The sequence below is a fragment of the Polyodon spathula genome, chromosome 13, assembly GCF_017654505.1.
Source record: "Polyodon spathula isolate WHYD16114869_AA chromosome 13, ASM1765450v1, whole genome shotgun sequence".
Lineage (NCBI taxonomy): Eukaryota > Metazoa > Chordata > Actinopteri > Acipenseriformes > Polyodontidae > Polyodon > Polyodon spathula.
The window spans coordinates 33,079,859-33,098,018 of NC_054546.1; the positions used below are offsets into that span (position 1 = coordinate 33,079,859).

Below are 18,160 nucleotides of genomic sequence, written 5' to 3' on the forward strand. Positions count from 1 at the left end.
AGGGCACACTACCATTCCTGTCCACTGTCTGCAATAAAATCTGCAGCCTTACCTCTCAATTATAGGAATAAACTTGTGTTTCAGTATTGAAAACAGCTTCAACCTGTAATTTTAACATAGTTATTTATAATATCACTTTTTGTCACGTCTTCCATACAATTTGAAGAGGCCAGTTCCATCCTGCCTGCAACCCTAATAGGGTTTGACCCTATTCCCAATTCAAATAGGTTTGCTGTGGATAGAAACAAACCACATTTCGTCAAAACACCTCCATGTAAATGTACTGTCAGATAAACTGACAAAAGCATTAAACAATTAGGCAGTAATGTTCCTAAACCTAATTATCCCATTAGGACAATTCAAGGACATCCTGAATAAGAAAATTATATTTCTAAACATCAGTTTAGAAAGTGTATAGCCAGGTCCTAGTAGATTACACCTTAGTGCATGTCCAGCTTTTCTCACCCATATTAACCTGTCTCTTTTAATTCAGACTTCACATCATCTCAAAACATCATCTGACTGTGGTGCTAATCCAAGTTAACATTGAGTTTTCTTTAGTTCTCAAAACAATAGACCTCTTCCTGGCTAGGTTACTGTATGCAGTAGCTTGGTATGTGGTGTACAGGGTTAGCTGTTGTTTTTTTTCTAATACTGTTGCCTCTTCCTGTGGTTTGTTCATGCTGTGAAGATAAATACAGAAACTTTTCTGTCGATCTCTGTCAGTTATTTTTCATTGTGAATTTATTACAGTACATCGTGACTTTCCATGAACAAGTTTACAAAGAGTTCCTATGAACTAGTTTTTAAGATAATGCTGTAGTAAGGGGGTACAAAATCCAGTCTGTGATCATCAGATACAGAAATCTGTACATCATGTAAATGCAATTTCTTTTGCTGACTTGTAAATCTCCCCTCAACACACTCACATACTATATTAATGTAATCGACAATCGTTCTCCTTAATTCTAATAACTGCATCAGCAAAGCAATGCGCTAACTTCCAGCTAGTTCAAGCTAGTCTCTAATCATATTTCTGTCTATTTGAAGCAGGCTGCCTTTGGGAGTGCAATGTAGCAGTCCGACTCTTTGGGTATATTTCAACTGAGGGTAACTGTAGTGTTGTGTGCGTCAGAAAGGAAGGTATTGACTGCAAAAGCAGATGAGATTTAAACCACTCAAGCCAGCATTTAGCCAGTAAGTAGGCACAAGTAGCACATATTTCCAAAAATCTAACACAGGTGTAGCAAAATAAAAATGCTGGAGTTTGGCTTCTATGCTCCAGAGGATCATCCATTTAGTTTAAGTTCCAAGAGATTAAGGATCCTTGGCTGGTTCAGAACCTTGGAGAGCAACCGGGAAAATTGGTTGCTTTCAGGGTTTCAGTACCATTCACTAGACATCCAAGCAGAACAGTGTTCAACTGTAAAGCATAGTGATCTGCTAGCTGAAGGAGGAGACTAAATTGGGGTGAGATTTTAAAACTGGAAACTGGAATGATTATAGTGTGTAACGATTTAGAAAAAAACAGAATACAGAGAGAAGAAACCAACAACAGTAACGTTCCAGTTTGGTTATAACAGCATCTTTGACTGGATGCTAAAATAAGAAACATCAATACCAGCTCCTATCAATAGTGGTTTGAAGCAGATCTAATTGCATGTGACATTCACGGTTTTCTGAGGCCAAATGCACAGACCAAAATATTCCTTGCTTTTTTTTTTTAAAAGGAGAATGTTGCCGTCCTAGTTTATGATTTTTCCTTCCAACTGTCTGGTTTATTTAGACTATAATAAATGTGTCTGTTTTGCTACAGTGTAGGGGGTGGTCTCCCACCCATTGAGTCATATTCGTTTTTTTTTTTAAATTCTTGCACAATACACATCTAACAGTTCTTTAATTAAAATAGGCTTCTGTTTTTTATTACTTTTTCTGTGTTTATTATTTCCCCAGTGCTCTAGCCAAGGCTTGTGTTGCACTGTAATATTTGCATAGCACTAACTCTGGAAAGTGTCGTTACAACAATATTTTTCTTGAGGCCCTCCCAAAGTACTTTATAGATATACATTTTGTTAATTTTATTTATAAGCTAAGTCAGTTTAAAAAACAAGATTTAAAAACAGTAACAGACACAGAATCACTAGTAAATTGTAGGCTATTCCAGAGACAAGGAGTGTAACCACTAAAAGCCCAAACAGCTTGCATACCCCACATGGTCCATGGCTCATGAAAATCTGAGAAGCAAAGAGATCAGAAAGGCTAATTTGTGGGATAAGTAGAGGTTTCATTTTTTGCTTGTTTCAGCGTTCATTGGTTGTAGACTTTCTCTTCAGCATTTGCTCCGAAACACAAACGTGAAAAATAAATACATTTTCACTGTCAAACTGTTGATGCATTGATTTGATTACTGTGGACTGTCGAAGATCTGAACTGGCAGCAGGTTGTCTTGCAGCTTGAACTCCCTGACACAATTGCTAATGGAGAGCTTTAGTAAGCAGAAGCCATGAAGCAGAGGCCATTCAATTTTAATTGACGATTTACTACACTGTCATTAGAATTTACATAGAGGAAGTGTGACAGACTAAGAGTTCATTAGTTGTTGTTCACATTTCCAAACCGTATTTCTTTTTTCTTTTGTGTGTGTATCAGGAAATTGTAGCTGGCTTTATATCAATTCCACTTTCCACTGACTAAATATATTTAGATTGACTTTCATTCAATTCAGCTTAGTCAAGTAATATCTGTGGACTCATATATAATACCCATCACAAAATCATCACGTATAGTAGGGGTCTCCTCCCCCATGCTCTTGGCAGGGGATCCGGCAGGATGGGGCTCAGAGCTCAAGCAGACACCTACAGGGCAGGCCTGTCCTCCAGGGACCCATAGGTCTCCAACCTCTTCTGTCTGACTGTAGCTATTGTTCTCATCTTTCATGCGCATTACATACACAGAAAAACACACATACTCAAAATACGATGTGTTATTATTATTATCATGGACATAGCATATTTATGTATGTGTTTATTTTTCATACCAGGATACAACCTTGAGATGGAGTATCTCATTTACAGGGGTACCCCAGAATAATAAAGGCAGGTTTCATTTGACATGTAGAATCCCCGTTCAGCAGTTTTTTCACATTTAGCCATTTTCTGTTGTTCTGAGGAGTAGAAATGAAGGGCGTTCCTTTGAAAAGGGGCAGGACTGACAGTGATGTGAACCAATCACATGTCAGAGGGAGACTATTACATACTACAAAAGAAAGCTTCTAAAACACTAAAATGGTGAATACAACATCATTGTTTTCTGACTTTCTGAAATTCAAACAAATTCAGCTCAATTAATTTAGAACAATTTGTAGATTTTATTTTTCACTTTGACATTATGGACTTATTTTGTGTTGATCAGTGGCAAAAACTCCTAATTAAATCCATTTTGATTCCATGTTGTAACACAATAAAATGTGGAAAAGTCCAAGGGGGGTGAATACTTTTGAGAGCCACTATATATATATATATATATATTAGCTCAAAGAGCCAGCTGCTCAACATTTCGATATGTTGTACGTATCTTTCTCAAGGAAGCTTTGTAGACTGAGGCTTACCAATAGTTCCTCTAACAGAGCTTAATTACCTAACTTTTCATGCCTAAATTCCAGTTTAAGGGTAAACTTTAACAATATATTAACTAGCCATAAGGATGTTCTTTCAGACTTAAAGATTGCAGTTCATTGGAGTGTGAGGGCTGCAGTGTAGAATCTGAATTATGAATGCAGCCACAGGGAGGTGAATCTCTTTCTGATGCCTTAATAATGTCTCCAGCTAGCAATTTTGTCTCTCTGACGACTGTGGTATACGTCATCACTGTGTTTGTGGCATTTAACAACTCTGAGCCATGGAAAGTGCAAAGCGACTTGTGTGCCGTTTGCCTTTTTAGTTCAGAATAACCACATGGATCTGTTGAGTAGTTTGTGGAGGGTAAATAATCCAGCATGTCAGGTCTGATATTTCTTAAACAAAGGATCAGCTTCTCTGTTCTCTTGTTTTTTGATGTGATTCAGTTTTTTTATGAACTTCTTTGTTCAGTCTAAACCCTTGCAGGCTATTGAATTGTTATGTAAGTGGTTAATATCATAAGAGATTTCTATTGCTGTAAAGAATTCTTAAATATTTGATGTTTTCTGAAGTCACAGGTATTACTGTTACAGGGAAACACCTCAATTGTTTTTAAACCAACACATTGGTTTATTCACTGCCAACTGGGCAGGTTGCTATTAGTTACCTTCAGCTGGGCAAAACCAAAGTAAAGCTTTGGCAAAATGTTAGCTTTGTGTATTGTATACTGGTTTTGCTTCAGACTCAGTTATATCTGAGGTCAAATAAAGACAGCATAAGATCCAAGATGAATCGCCATGACTTGGTTATACAGCACTATACTGTAGATTTTAAAATGTAAACTGCTGCTTCCTCATGCAGGGCGACATGTGAGTGAGACTGACCTACATCACAGGAAGTGATACAGTTTTGTTGTATTTAAAATAACAAACACATTTTCCGCACAACAATAACATTGCTAAAGGTCTGCACATTGACTTGCCTTTGCTAGCACTCCCACCCATTTAGCTTCTACAGTACATTGAAACCTTGCTGTTAAGCCTTTACAAATGAAGGTACATAGAATTTATCTTAACAAATGAACACCATAGGATTCTGCTGTTGGCTGGAGAAGATATTTAGTGCAGTACCCCAGTTTACAGCTTGTTCAACCCATGCTGGAAGAGGTACTGTAACAGAATGATGAACTTGCAGTGTTCAAATATTATTTTAGCTGAAATAGTGAACATGTAAAATCAGGAATTTGATAGTAATATATATGCATACATCTCTGTATATTTTCTTACAGTGAAACTGCACTACCATCTGGTGACTGAACTGGTAATAATAAATATTTTAAGTAATGTAAACTGACAATGTAAATGCCCTTTTAAAGCCTGAGTTGTCCTAGCTGAAAAGGTTAGGATCATTTCCTAAGGCATTTGATGAAACATTACTCACTACTCAGTGAAGCCTGGATCCTGCAGTGAACAAAGGGGGAGGAGGGAGGGGGTGAGGGGGGATCAGAGGCTTATATTCAGAATTCTGTTCAGACTCATGTTAGAATTTAGACTTATCTGTCATTATGAAGTCTAGGTACCGAACTGAACTGAAAGCACAGCTGCATTGGGGGGGTATTGAAAACAGAAACATAATGGGACGGATTCATTGCACTTTAGCTCCAGCACAGTTTCTAAAGGAAAAAAAAAAAAAAATGTTACAAAATGGTTATTAAATAGCTAGTGTGTGTTCTTTTAAAAAGTGCCCACATACAACGCAACTAATTATGTAACAGTTTACAAACTAAATCCTCAAGATTTAAAGTACGAGTGGCTTTTACTGCCACTGTCAACAGCCAGATACAAACAGGCACAGGGGTCTAGGTGGCAGTGGCATAGCCGGTTAGTTCAGTAGCCACTTGTGTCTCTTATCTCTGGAGACCTAGGTATGAATCTCACACATCCAAAATGTTACTTTTTTTATGATTTTTGCAATCATTTTTTTTCTGATTCTGTTACACAAATGTTGGGCTTTATTTACTTAATATTGTATGTTATAAGGTGCTTTTATTTATCTAAATGCTAGAAGTATCAGAAACAAAATTTTAGAACTTGAAGCTACTGCACTAAAAAGTAACTATGATGTGATAGGTGTTACAGAAACTTGGTTGTCTGAGAGTGATGGGGACGAATATAATATTTGTGGATATACACTGTATAGGAAAGACAGGCAGGACAGAAGAGGTGGAGGGGTAGCTCGATACATAAGAAACAGTCTTGAAGCCCAGGTGTTAAACCTGGACAAAGAAAATAAAGATGAAACGATATGGGTTAGAATAACAGACAAAAATTCAAAGGGCATAATAATAGGAGCATGCTATAGACCACCAGATTCAGACGGTGAGCACAATAGCCTGTTGTACAATGACATTAAAAATGCATGTAGCAAAGGAGAAGCCATACTAATGGGGAATTTCAACTTCCCCCGTATAAAATGAGAAAACCCGGTGGGTAGCACGATGGACGAAATTGAAATGGTGGAAATGACAAATGACTGCTTCCTAACACAATTTGTCAAGGCACCGACTAGAGGGGAGGCATGCCTTGATTTAGTCTTTTCAAATAACGAAGACAAAATAACTAAAACAGAGGTCAGAGAACCACTAGCAAACTCAGACCACAACATGGTCTCATTTGAATTGCTTTGTAAAACCCCAAAAGTAATGACTAAAGCTAAGGTTTACAATTTTAGAAAAGCGAATTATGAAGGTATGAAACAGAGACTAACAGAAGTAGATTAGAGTAAAATAGAGAAAACATTCATAGAAAAAGGATGGCTGTTCTTCAAAAATGTAGTACTAGAAGAGCAAAACAATTACATCCCTAAAGTAGACAAATCTAAATGTAAAACTAAATTGCCAAAATGGTTTAATAGATCAATTAAAAAATATTCAGTGAAAAAAGGGACTTTGCAGAGCATTAAAAAGGGACCAAAAACAAAATACACAGAAAGAGTACATGGAACTGCAAACGCAAGTCAAAAAGGAAGTTAGAAAGGTCAAGAGAGAAATAGAAATGAACATTGTTAAGGGGGATAAAACCAATTTCCAAATGTTTTTCCAATATTACAACAGCAAGAGAACATTCAAAGAGGAGGTCACATGTCTAAGAGATACAAATGGCAAAATCCTAGATGAAGAAAAAAAATAGCAAATATATTAAATGATTACTTTTCACAAGTTTTTACAAAGGACGATACGGACAACATGCCCCACATGTCAACCAGTTCCTATCCAGTTTTAAATAGCTTTAGCATAACCGAGGCAGAAGTGTTAAAGGGACTGGGAGCTCTTAAAATAAACAAATCCCCTGGGCCAGATGAGATCCTCCCAATAGTACTCAAAGAAATGAAAGAAGATATTTTCAAACCGCTAACCAAGATCATGCAACAGTCTCTTGACACAGGGGTTGTACCGACAGACTGGAAAATTGCAAACGTAATACTGATCCACAAAAAGGGAAACAAAACTGAACCGGGTAACTACAGACCAATAAGCCTGACTTCTATTATTTGCAAACTTATGGAAACTATAAGAAGATCCAAAATGGAAAATTACCTATATGGTAACTGTATCCTGGGAGACAGTCAACATGGTTTTAGGAAAGGGAGAATGTGTCTAACTAACCTGCTCAGTTTTTTTGAGGATGCAACATTGATAATGGATAATTGCAAAGCATATGACATGGTTTGTTTAGATTTCCAGAAAGTTTTTGACAAAGTCCTGCATAAAATATTAATTCTCAAACTGAATGCAGTAGGGATTCAAGGAAACACATGTACATGGATTAGGGAGTAGTTAACATGTAGAAAACAGAAAGTACTGATTAGAGGAGAAACCTCAGAATGGAGTGAGGTAACCAGTGAAGTACCACAGGGATCAGTATTAGGTCCTTTGCTATTCCTAATCTACATTAATGATTTAGATTCTGGTATAGTAAACAAACTTGTTCAATTCGCAGATGACACAAAAATAGGAAGAGTGGCAAACACTGTTGCAGCAGCAAAGGTCATTCAAAATGATCTAGACAAGATTCAGAACTGGGCAGACACATGGCCAATGACATTTAATAGAGAAAAGTGTAAGGTACTGCAAACAGGAAATAAAAATGTGCATTATAAATATCAGAAATGTCTTCATCTAGACAATGTGGGGAAGCTATAAAAAAGGCCAACAAGATGCTCGGACATATTGTGAAAAGTGTTGAATTTAAATCAAGGGAAGTAATGTTAAAACTGTACAATGCATTAGTAAGACCTCATCTTGAATATTGTGTGCAGTTCTGGTCACCTCGCTACAAAAATGATAGTGCTGCTCTAGAAAGAGTGCAAAGAAGAGCAACCAGAATTATTCCAGTTTTAAAAGGCATGTCATATGCAGACAGGCTTAAAGAATTGAATCTGTTCAGTCTTGAACAAAGACGACTACGCGGAGACCTAATTCAAGCATTCAAAATTCTAAAAGGTATTGACAATGTCGACCCAAGGGACTTTTTCGACCTGCAAAAAGAAACAAGGACCAGGGGTCACAAATGGAGATTAGACAAAGGGGCATTGAGAACAGAAAATAGGAGGCACTTTTTTACAAAGAGAATCGTGAGGGTCTGGAATCAACTCCCCAATGATGTTGTTGAAGCTAACACCCTGGGATCCTTCAAGAAGCTGTTTGATAAGATTCTGGGATCAATAAGCTACTAACAACCAAACAAGCAATATGTGCCAAATGGCCTCCTCTCATTTGTAAATTCTTCTGTTCTTATCTGAGTTCCGAGGCTGTTTGTTAGTATTTTTTTCCTGCTGTAGATATATGTAGCATTGGCTAGATTAACCAAGGTGTCTTTATATTTGCCATCACCATCAACAGCTATGTATTGCGAGCTATACAGAGTGATCTGAAGCAGCTGATCACTCGAAGGCACATGCTGTTCATTTTATAGACACTTTGATTGTTGTAATCAATGTTACTTATGTCTGTGGCAGGCAACTAAAACTGAAGAGCAGCTCCTGAACTTAATTTTAAAAAAAAATTTAATAAATAAATGTGACACTTTTTTTTTTTTTACTCTGATTACAAGGCAGAATGCATTGAACATTCTGATTTAATATGATATGATAAAAAAAAAAATGGGATACCGATTTTCATTGTCCGACAGGATCCTTAGGGAGTCAAAGGATTAAAAAAAAAAAGATCCAGTGCATTTGTACACTGGTGACATATAACTAGGGTCTGCATAGGATGCATGATAAATGACAGCCAGTGTTGACATGGCTCAAAGGAGTTAGACTAACAAGGGAAAGGAAATGTTATTGCATTCTGCAACGTGTCCTTACAATGATTCATCGAAGGAAGGGGGCACATGAGTCATCATTAAAGGTGCAACAATATGAATGCAGCCACAGCCAGGATGTACAGATTGCATTGTGTTCAGGATTGTGACCACACTCGTGCACTCTAGACCTTCACACTCTGTCTGCTAAAATGATTAATGATCAAGAGTACAGCATGTCAATATGCACTCCCCTCAGTAAGCATTATGACTTATTACATATACTGATGCCCCTTAATTGTTATCATCTCCTTTTCAAGTTTGTCTGTTTTCTAGGTCTACAGAACTTATTGAATCAAGGTGTATGCATTTCAAAAATAGTTTGCTAGTTTGTGTCCAGTTGTCTTGTTTGACTTATTGGAAACTTTAGCTTATCTGTAGATATCACAGGGTCTATTCAATTGAACTAATCAGGGAAGGATCAAAATATAACTGTTTAGATGCTTATAATGTAGATCTTTAACAACAGGTGCTTGTATAGTGATAGTATTTTAGACCCATTGAATGAACCCCAGATCTTTAAATGACTGCTATCTAAGGTTTGGCTTACTAAACAACAATAAATTCTTCAATACCTGTTGGATTGAATATCACAGTTGGTTGAAAAGCACTGCCTATGTATTCATACCCTGTGTAGCTCTACATCAAATGTAGTTTGTGTTCAAATAATTTGAAGACTAGCAATTTCCTTTGAAAGATTCTGCATGAGCTAACTGACAGTGGATTATGTCTGATATGCATTAATACATATCTGTATTTGTAGTTCATTGATTATGATGCCGTGAGTCTGGGAGGGATGATGTTCTCATTGACAATGCAAGTGTTTGCCCTCTGAAATAAGAAGACATCTGTGCTGATGTTTTGCCATTAAGTGCAAGTCCTTCAGTTTTGTCTGGGGAGGCTGTGAAAAATACTCAAACGGTGTAACCAATTCAATTATACACATTATTTTGGATCACGAACACCTTTTTCCACTCAGGCATGGTAATTTAATTCTGTGACATTTAATTGGAACACTTATTTATTTATTTATTTTTATTTTTACTTTATTTTTAAGGATTGTTTCCAGAAATGGTACTTTTATTTATTGCAGCTTGTAAATCCGTAGCAATTTCATGCACAACCATTTGCTACTGTCTGTATTTTCTTTTTTATCTACCCAGTTAAAATGCACAATTTGAAAGCCACTTACCAAACGGGAGGAATTACTTACCTGCTGACCTCCTTTCCAGATGTCAATCCACTGTCTTCTTTTCATATGCATAGCTCACATGCTAGCTTAAATGAGTCTTTCAGTATGAATGCCATGCTATCATTTAGTCCATTATACTTCTATCCTCCCCTTCACATTGCTTGCAAGCTGAGAGCTCTCCTAAACTTTGTATAGCACCATCATTTTTTTTAAAGGAAATACACATTTGCATTTGACAAGTGAATCTTTCAAAATTAGATTTGTGAAACATACATAGTGGGTACAAGTGTGTGACCGGTAAGATTGCATTGACCCTTTTAAATACAGCACAAAAGGCAACACAGAGCTTTATACTGTAACACGGTCAACATTACTCAATCACAGTCTTAGTTGTCCTCAAGGTGTCAGATATTGTAACAGAAAATGGAGACATGATTAATTTGTTTTCTGTTTTTCAGGGAAGTGGAGTGTGAACTGGAGATTGTTTGGCAGTCAGCTTCCAGAGAAAACAAAAGAATGAAAGACACCCTTTTCGATTCTTTCTGCCAGAGCAGTGCCCTCTATCTACAGGAAGCCTCAGGAGAGCCGTGCAGTCGAGCAGCCTTTAGAGCAAGGAGCCCGGGCTCACCCCACGGGAACATGGGCACTGCCTATCCCCTGGAGCTGCTGGAAGTGAACAGCACATTCTCTGTTTCATCTCCAAAATGCAACAAGCCCAAGCAAGGAATGCAGAAAAGCCCCATGTTTGAGTCAGATTCCGACCAGCAACAAATTCCATCATCAGATGAAGGCGAGAAGAATGGGCTGGAGTTTTATTCATGAAATGGGAATCCTTTTTCTGAAAAGATTGTCATTGAGATTCATATTCTAAAGCACAAAAAACATACCAAAAATCTTTCTACAAAAATGTATATATTATACACACTTTACATATTCTGTGATTTTGAATGTCTTGAGAAAATGACAGTATTGTAGGTCTATATTTAAGAGAACATTCTGACTTTCTTCAATAGTGCAGTATATATGAATGATCGTGCGTTAGGTATTGTTATGAATGTATTCAGACTGAGGTAATGTTAAAGCTGCAACCGTGCCGCTAAAACATAATTAATTGGTGTCTTTTTATCAAACAAGCAAACCTTGTTGACTATTCAATTAGTCTAAATTCCCAAGATGGCTGTAGGAATGTAAGCTTCTGCACTCCTTGAAACATTCTTGCCAGTGAGCCCAAATATGCATGGTACTTGCAGTAGTAATAAGCACGGCTTATAGATCAGGAATCATAACAGAAGTAAAAAGGGGACCTTTTATTCCCAAATTGTGTTTTTTATAACAACTGTTATTAAACTAAATGGGATTCTACCCCTTTAAATTAAGTACTGTATGACATCAAACAGCAAGTTGTGCCAAGTCATTATATTATGGAAGTCAGTCTGCAACAGAACATTTTAGGAAGGCTTTGCCACTGTTTGTCCCATAAACCCTGTCATAATAACGAGGTGGTAATGCAAATGTGGGAAGCCTAGAGCCAGAATACCAGACACAAGTGACACCATGCAGTGTTGGAGTAGATTTTGACACAATTTTGTTGTGTTACTAGAGAGAGAACGGTATGTATTGCAACTATTATTAACTTTTTAAAAAAATCTTAAGCACTATAAACTTTAAGGCCACCTTAGTAAAAAGTCAGCTTAAGGATATTTTTAACAGTTTACTCCTTTTGACTCCTCTTTTTCTTCTGTTAAATAACCTCCCTAATAAGACTGACTTGCTGTAAACTACCAACCGTATTTACAAAGAACCTTTTTAAAACCAACTGAAAACATGGATGCATTGTGATATCATTCAAACTTTTAAAGAACTAAAACCAAAAGGCTATCTGTTTGTTAAGGTCGGGTACCTTCACTGGCTTCAATATTGAGGTTTCACTAATTATGGCAATTATACTCTGATTAACTGTTTATCCCTTTACTAAAAATAAAAATTATATATATTATATATGGTACAATGGTACTTGACAGACCTCTGTGAATTTGTGTATTATGGTTTCTAGTATCACTGGTTTTGTAAAATAAATCAACTCAAGAGAGCAAGTATTCTAGCAGTGACTCACTGGCCAGGGGGCAGCTCAGTCAGTGTTGGTCCCAGTACAAGGCTCTGTTGGGATATTCACAAATGCTTGAATGACAATGCAAAGAAGTTTCTGCAATTTTGAATGCATGTTCTTTCTTTGACAGTGTCGCAAGCAAATTATTTTTGTTTTTTTTGTGAGCATTCTGATTTTCTTAGGCATCTTGTAAACAGCCTTCCCGGTATCCCTTCAATTTGTCACACTTTTCATCACCGACAATTCATCACGGACAATAACTCACTGATTAAGGCCACAATAAATCATAAAAGCTGTGCTAAAAACAAATAGAGCTATAATAAATCATAAATAACAGATACAGTACGTGTTCACTTACAAATTACATAAATAAAACCCATAATGTAGTAACTTTTTTTAACTTGTCACCAACTAACAAACAAACAAGCAATAAATAAATAAATAACAAGTTTGCTTTTCAAACCTTTATTTTAACACTAGAAGTGCCAAAACAACTGTGATATGATAATGTACCCTCCATGATGAGTCGTCGCTGGTGATGAAATGTACTTGGTGATGAATTGGTGATAAATTGTTTGTGAAGAATAGTTGGTGATAAATTGTCATAGACCCAGTCTTCACGGAGTTTGAACAAACAGTTGTGATGAACTGACCCCACATCCTGTTAGCAGTGCAGGGGCAGCTGCTTCTATTTTTGTCTGACATGCTTGCTAATGCAATCATTCAAACTTTCAGCAAGTTTTGCAAGACATAGGCCTATTGATAGCTTTTTAGTTTCAGTGGCTATTATACCATTCGTATAGCATGCTTGAGCAAAAAATATATTACTATTTACTGTTATTATTTCTAATAATAATCTGTAGCTACATAATAGCATAATCACATGTTAATAGAGTGTCTATTACCAGGGGTTCAGATATAAATGATCAGGAAGTTCTCATATGCAATCAATCATAAATAGTTTGGTCCGAGTTTGACATCAAGTATGTTGCATACATTTGCACACGTCCCATAGGTTATGGTACATCTACAGTACAATCCTTGTTTACGTAATTGAGAAAATACAATTTAAAGTTCTTTAATTGTAGGATATACCTTAAATATTCAATGATGTTATGCATTATATCTTTTTGGTTTTTAGTTTTTTTGCAAGGGCTTTTTTCGTTCTTCCTTTACATTTAAATTAATATTGCAATATGGTACTTGCACTAAACAACAGTGCACTTTCTATAAATGTGAAGAATGTACATATTTCTGAAGTATCTGAAATAAAGATTCTAACACCTTCCAATGTCTAAAATATCAAAACAAGATGTTATTTCAATGCTCAGTGCAACGACATAGTGATTGGGAACATTTAAATTAAAAAGGGAGATTCAAAATACTATACTATATAAATAAATACTATATAAATAAATACTATACTGACGAACAACTTCATCTTAAAAACCAGTACGCATTTCAAATAAAGTATGTATGCATTTTAGTGTTTTATTAACAGAATATATGATGACCATTCACAGTGAACTATATGTGAACCATTTAGATTTGTGGCGTTAGTTGGGATCTCTCCAGCTGACACTGATGATGTCTAAAGCTGAGGGAACACAAAGCTGCTTTTTCAGGAATGAAACCTGGTTCCAGTGAGAGTGAGTTTGAGGCATCTTTTCTGTATCAAACTCTGTCTCCCCTGGTGTGCCATGCAGTGGCCTGAAACTTAAGCTCCTGAAATTAAGTTCCAAGCTACAAAATAGCTTTGTGTTCCCTTAACTTTATGCGCAGAACTAGAGGTTGATTAATTAATTAAGAGTGAAAGAAAAATGTGAAGCCTACAGGTTATCTTAGACTGTTGTGAAATGTTTGGATGCAGATTGGATTGCAGACTGTTACATAGTTTTATTATCTCTTGTCTAGCTATAAAAGATCGTGTTACCCCTTTCCAGATGTTCAGTTATCACACCCAAGTATGCCATTTCTAAGTAGCAATTTTCATCAGTCTGTTCCTTTGTGAGCATTGGTCAAGAACCGAAATACTTACTAGTGTGAGCTTTCTTTCTTTCTTTTTACAGAATCCAATTTGATTAATTGTTTGATCTTCCAAAGGAGGACTAAACCATTTAAAATTGTAATCTTTAGAGATATACTATAATTCTGCAAGCTATAACTATTAGTTTCTGAAATGCACATCTGGTAAACACTTAAGTATGAATGACATATTATCTGAATTTGTAGGCTGCTGTTGGAAAATGCAGTATATATACCAAAACTTACCATCAGATGTATATTTATAGTATTTATATAATACAAACAGAATAAATAATATTGGATCTATCCCAGTAGTTTTTCATTATATTACAAGTGGAATCTTTCTGGCATTTACTTTCACTGGGATTCCTGCAATAACACAAGGCAGCACGCAACCTGTCATCGAGTGACTGGGTTGATGTCGGACTCAGAAGCAGCATGGAGTCCCTTCACTTAAAGAGAATCGTTGTAGGGTAATGAATCACAGTTCTCTTCACTAATTTCTTCTTCATGCTGTTTAGATTCTTTGTATATATTTTCTGTTTCAGGCATAAGCGCAGATAATGAAAAATTCTTGCCCTTGCATCACTTCAAAATTCAGACCCTGGGAATGCTTTGTTTTTCGTTACAACATGCAAAATGTTTTAATATAATTACTGCTTGACTTTTTATTTCACCGTGTTTTGGTTGACAGTCATTATCAGGTGGCCAAATGTTTTGCATCACCTAGATTTAAAAAAAAAGAGGACTATATGAACATAATTTAGATATTTTATTTAACATCATGTAATCAAAGAAACTACAAACTGATAAGGCAAAAGTCTACCGAAAGCCATGATAGTAGTACAGTATTGTGTGTTAGATTTTGGAATGTCACATTTTTCAATTGTGTCAGTTTTTCGTTAAGTATGTGGGAAATTACAAAATGGTATCTGATTCAATATGTTAACGTAACAATATTCAGCAGGTTTCATTCAACTTTATGAAGCAAAATGAGTTCATTCTATAGGGTGATGCAAACCTTTTGGCATAGCTGTACATGTATGTCGAGTTAAAGATAAGAGACAGTATACTGTTAACATGCATGCATTTTTCATATATATATTTTATTTATTTATCTTCATAGCACAATGCACATCTGATAGCAAATCATTTTAAATGTTATCAGCATGCCACAGACACAGAGGTCTCCAGTGCTTTGTGAATATGACCTTGCCACAAGAAACAAAATCCTTTAGCTGAGAGGTAAGCCGGAGAACAAGAAAATAAATACAAATCACATAGCTTGAATAGATTATGGATCTTTAAATAGAAGCCGTGTTACAACTCTAGTCATAGGAACATGGGTCAAAAAGCAATAAATAAATAAAAAAGCCTAAAGCAACTTATTTAACAATCATCTTCATATTGATACTATTCATACCACTTTTTGAGAAGTATATATAAAGCACAATGCCTGTGTATTAAATGTTTAACCCTTTAAGCAGAATCGCTTCCTGAAAAAATTATATTGCAATAATAAACTAACACTACAGTAGACCGGTGGTTTTATATTTTAGTAAAATCACAACCGCCTCATCAGCATTTGAGATGTTCAGGGTTTTAAAATAAAAGATAGTATAAAAGATAGTATTGTGTTCTGAAGAATACAAGTCGAGTGCTAAAATACTGACCGATATATGATGTCCTCATACTGAGCAATAGAACCTTTAGGGCTCCACTGCCTTGTGTCTTGTAGTTGAAAAGGCAGGTACAGCTTGGGCTCACTGCACTACAAGCAGATAAGTACTGCAATCTTTAAATCAACTCATTCACTAATATACCTTCTGTTTTGTTTTGTTTTAAAGCTAGACAATTTTACCTAGATTTTTTAAATGTATCTGTCTTGTGATAGTGCCCTGGAATAGAGCTTATTATTATTATTATTATTATTATTATTATTATTATTATTATTATTATTATTATTGTAGACCTTTATAGAAATATGTTTGCTGTTACCTTATTTTCTGTACGAATAAGTTCATTATTGTTCCTGATTATTATTTATACTAAAGGAGCCTTGGCATTGTCTGACTTGTGTGTGTGTGAGAATTCAAACATCCCAATAACAGAAGATCTGCATTGACCTGCGTGAACTGCAGCTCCTTCAGACAGCTCTGTTTTGAGAGCTGCCCCTGCAGAGAGGCACCACCGAAAGCTACTATGCGCTCACTCTGATCCCCAGCTGTATTTTATAAAACCAACTCATCTTTATAAAGGCCGTTTTTATTAATATATTTTTATGAAGGACAGAAACGAATGCTGCTGAACAGGGGATCTTCATTTCTACTCTTTATAGGGAATCAGTGTTATGCTTTTGCAGAGACTGGAAAGAAAGACAAGGCAACAGCATGTTAATGAAGGTCACCACATTATGAAACAAGCGTTCCCGTGGCTGTAAGGCATGAGCTACGCAGATAGGGGAGGGAACTGGATTTATTTAGCTTAGAAGAAAGAAGAATTAGCAGGGGCTTGATCTGAAGTCTTTAAAATCAAAGTTAACCAAGAGCAGTACAGAAATAAGGACCAGGGGAGAAAGTTCAAAATGAAGTAGAGACAGACCTAAAACAGAAGCCAATTAAACATCTTGGTCAACTTAAATAATGCCACTGTTAGATCATTTTGCCAATCAAATTTCTATCGGTGCAAGCTAGTCTCTCTGTGCATTCCAGTAAGTGTTTTAATGATTTTAATGAATGGGATTTAGATCACCAGTGCCGTTTAGATCCATTGCAGAGCCCCCCTGTTTGCTATTGAAAGAAGGAGAAAGAACATCAAACATAGGCATGTAGCTGAAATCCTGTAGACAACACCTTGGTGCAATGTATGACAAATTCCTATAATACAAACACCGTCAAAATGGTGAAGAATGTAGAACGTTGAATCCATCAAGATTAGAATATACAACTGATCGGTAGCCGCAAACTGGTATGCAATGTCACATTTCTTGTTGCATTTTGTTAAGCCAAGCCTTTTTTTTCTGTCCTAGATATAACATATTCTTATGTGTTTGTCTGTGAAAGCTGATAAGATCTGAGCTAACATTGAAAGGATAGCGTTGAATGGTGGATGCAGTGAGTTTTTCCCATTGTAGTTGTATCATTCAGCAATAAGGTTTTTGTTCACTGTTAGTTCATCTACACATCACTACTTATCCCTGTCAATTTCCCTCCAAGTTTACAAAAATGTAATCTAAGTTTGTAGTAAGATATTAGTGATGTAGTATTGGTGGTTACCCATTCACTGTCTTCAAAGAGGACTTACTGTATTCATAAGAGCACAGGGCCCACCTTTCTGCCCATCTTAGCTTGCCCGGATCCTAGTAGCTGACTGATTTCAGAGCATCATCAATTTGAGGATCCGAATGATTCAGCCTCAACAGTATGACTAGGTAACCCATTCCATACCCTCACCACTCTCTGTGTGAAGTGTCTCCACCCTTCTGTCCTACATCTGTCTACATGCACCATCTAGTTCATTGAAGTCAGACCACTAGATGGCACTGGCTCTTACTGTACTTCTATAAAGACATTTTGGCTGATCTAGCCTATGTTACATATATCTATTATACTCAACTAGCATTGAAGAGCAGCTCCCATCTTAACACACAAAATAAAACAACAAGAAGAATATAATTACTCTTTCATTAGGATTCAGTGACAAGGAGGTTAACTAGAAGGAAGATTGGTATACTGTAGATGGAATTACTCTATAAATGAAAACATGCATTTTAATATTTAAACAATTTGCTGATCTTTTCACCCATAGGATTTTGCACTGGATATAACATATTTGTTTTTGTTTTTTTAAGTGGGTT

The 18,160-nt window shown here is 36.2% G+C and overlaps 1 protein-coding gene across 1 annotated transcript in view; it reads left to right on the plus strand.

The window, feature by feature from the left end:
• Positions 1–12,617, plus strand: part of cep89 (centrosomal protein 89) — a 100,612-nt gene extending 87,995 nt beyond the window's left edge. Inside the window, exon 21 of the mRNA XM_041267741.1 lies at positions 10,631–12,617. Coding sequence (XP_041123675.1) covers positions 10,631–10,994 — 364 coding nt within the window. The 3' untranslated portion in view covers positions 10,995–12,617. The remainder of the gene's footprint in view (positions 1–10,630) is intronic.
• Positions 12,618–18,160: the final 5,543 nt, after the last annotated feature.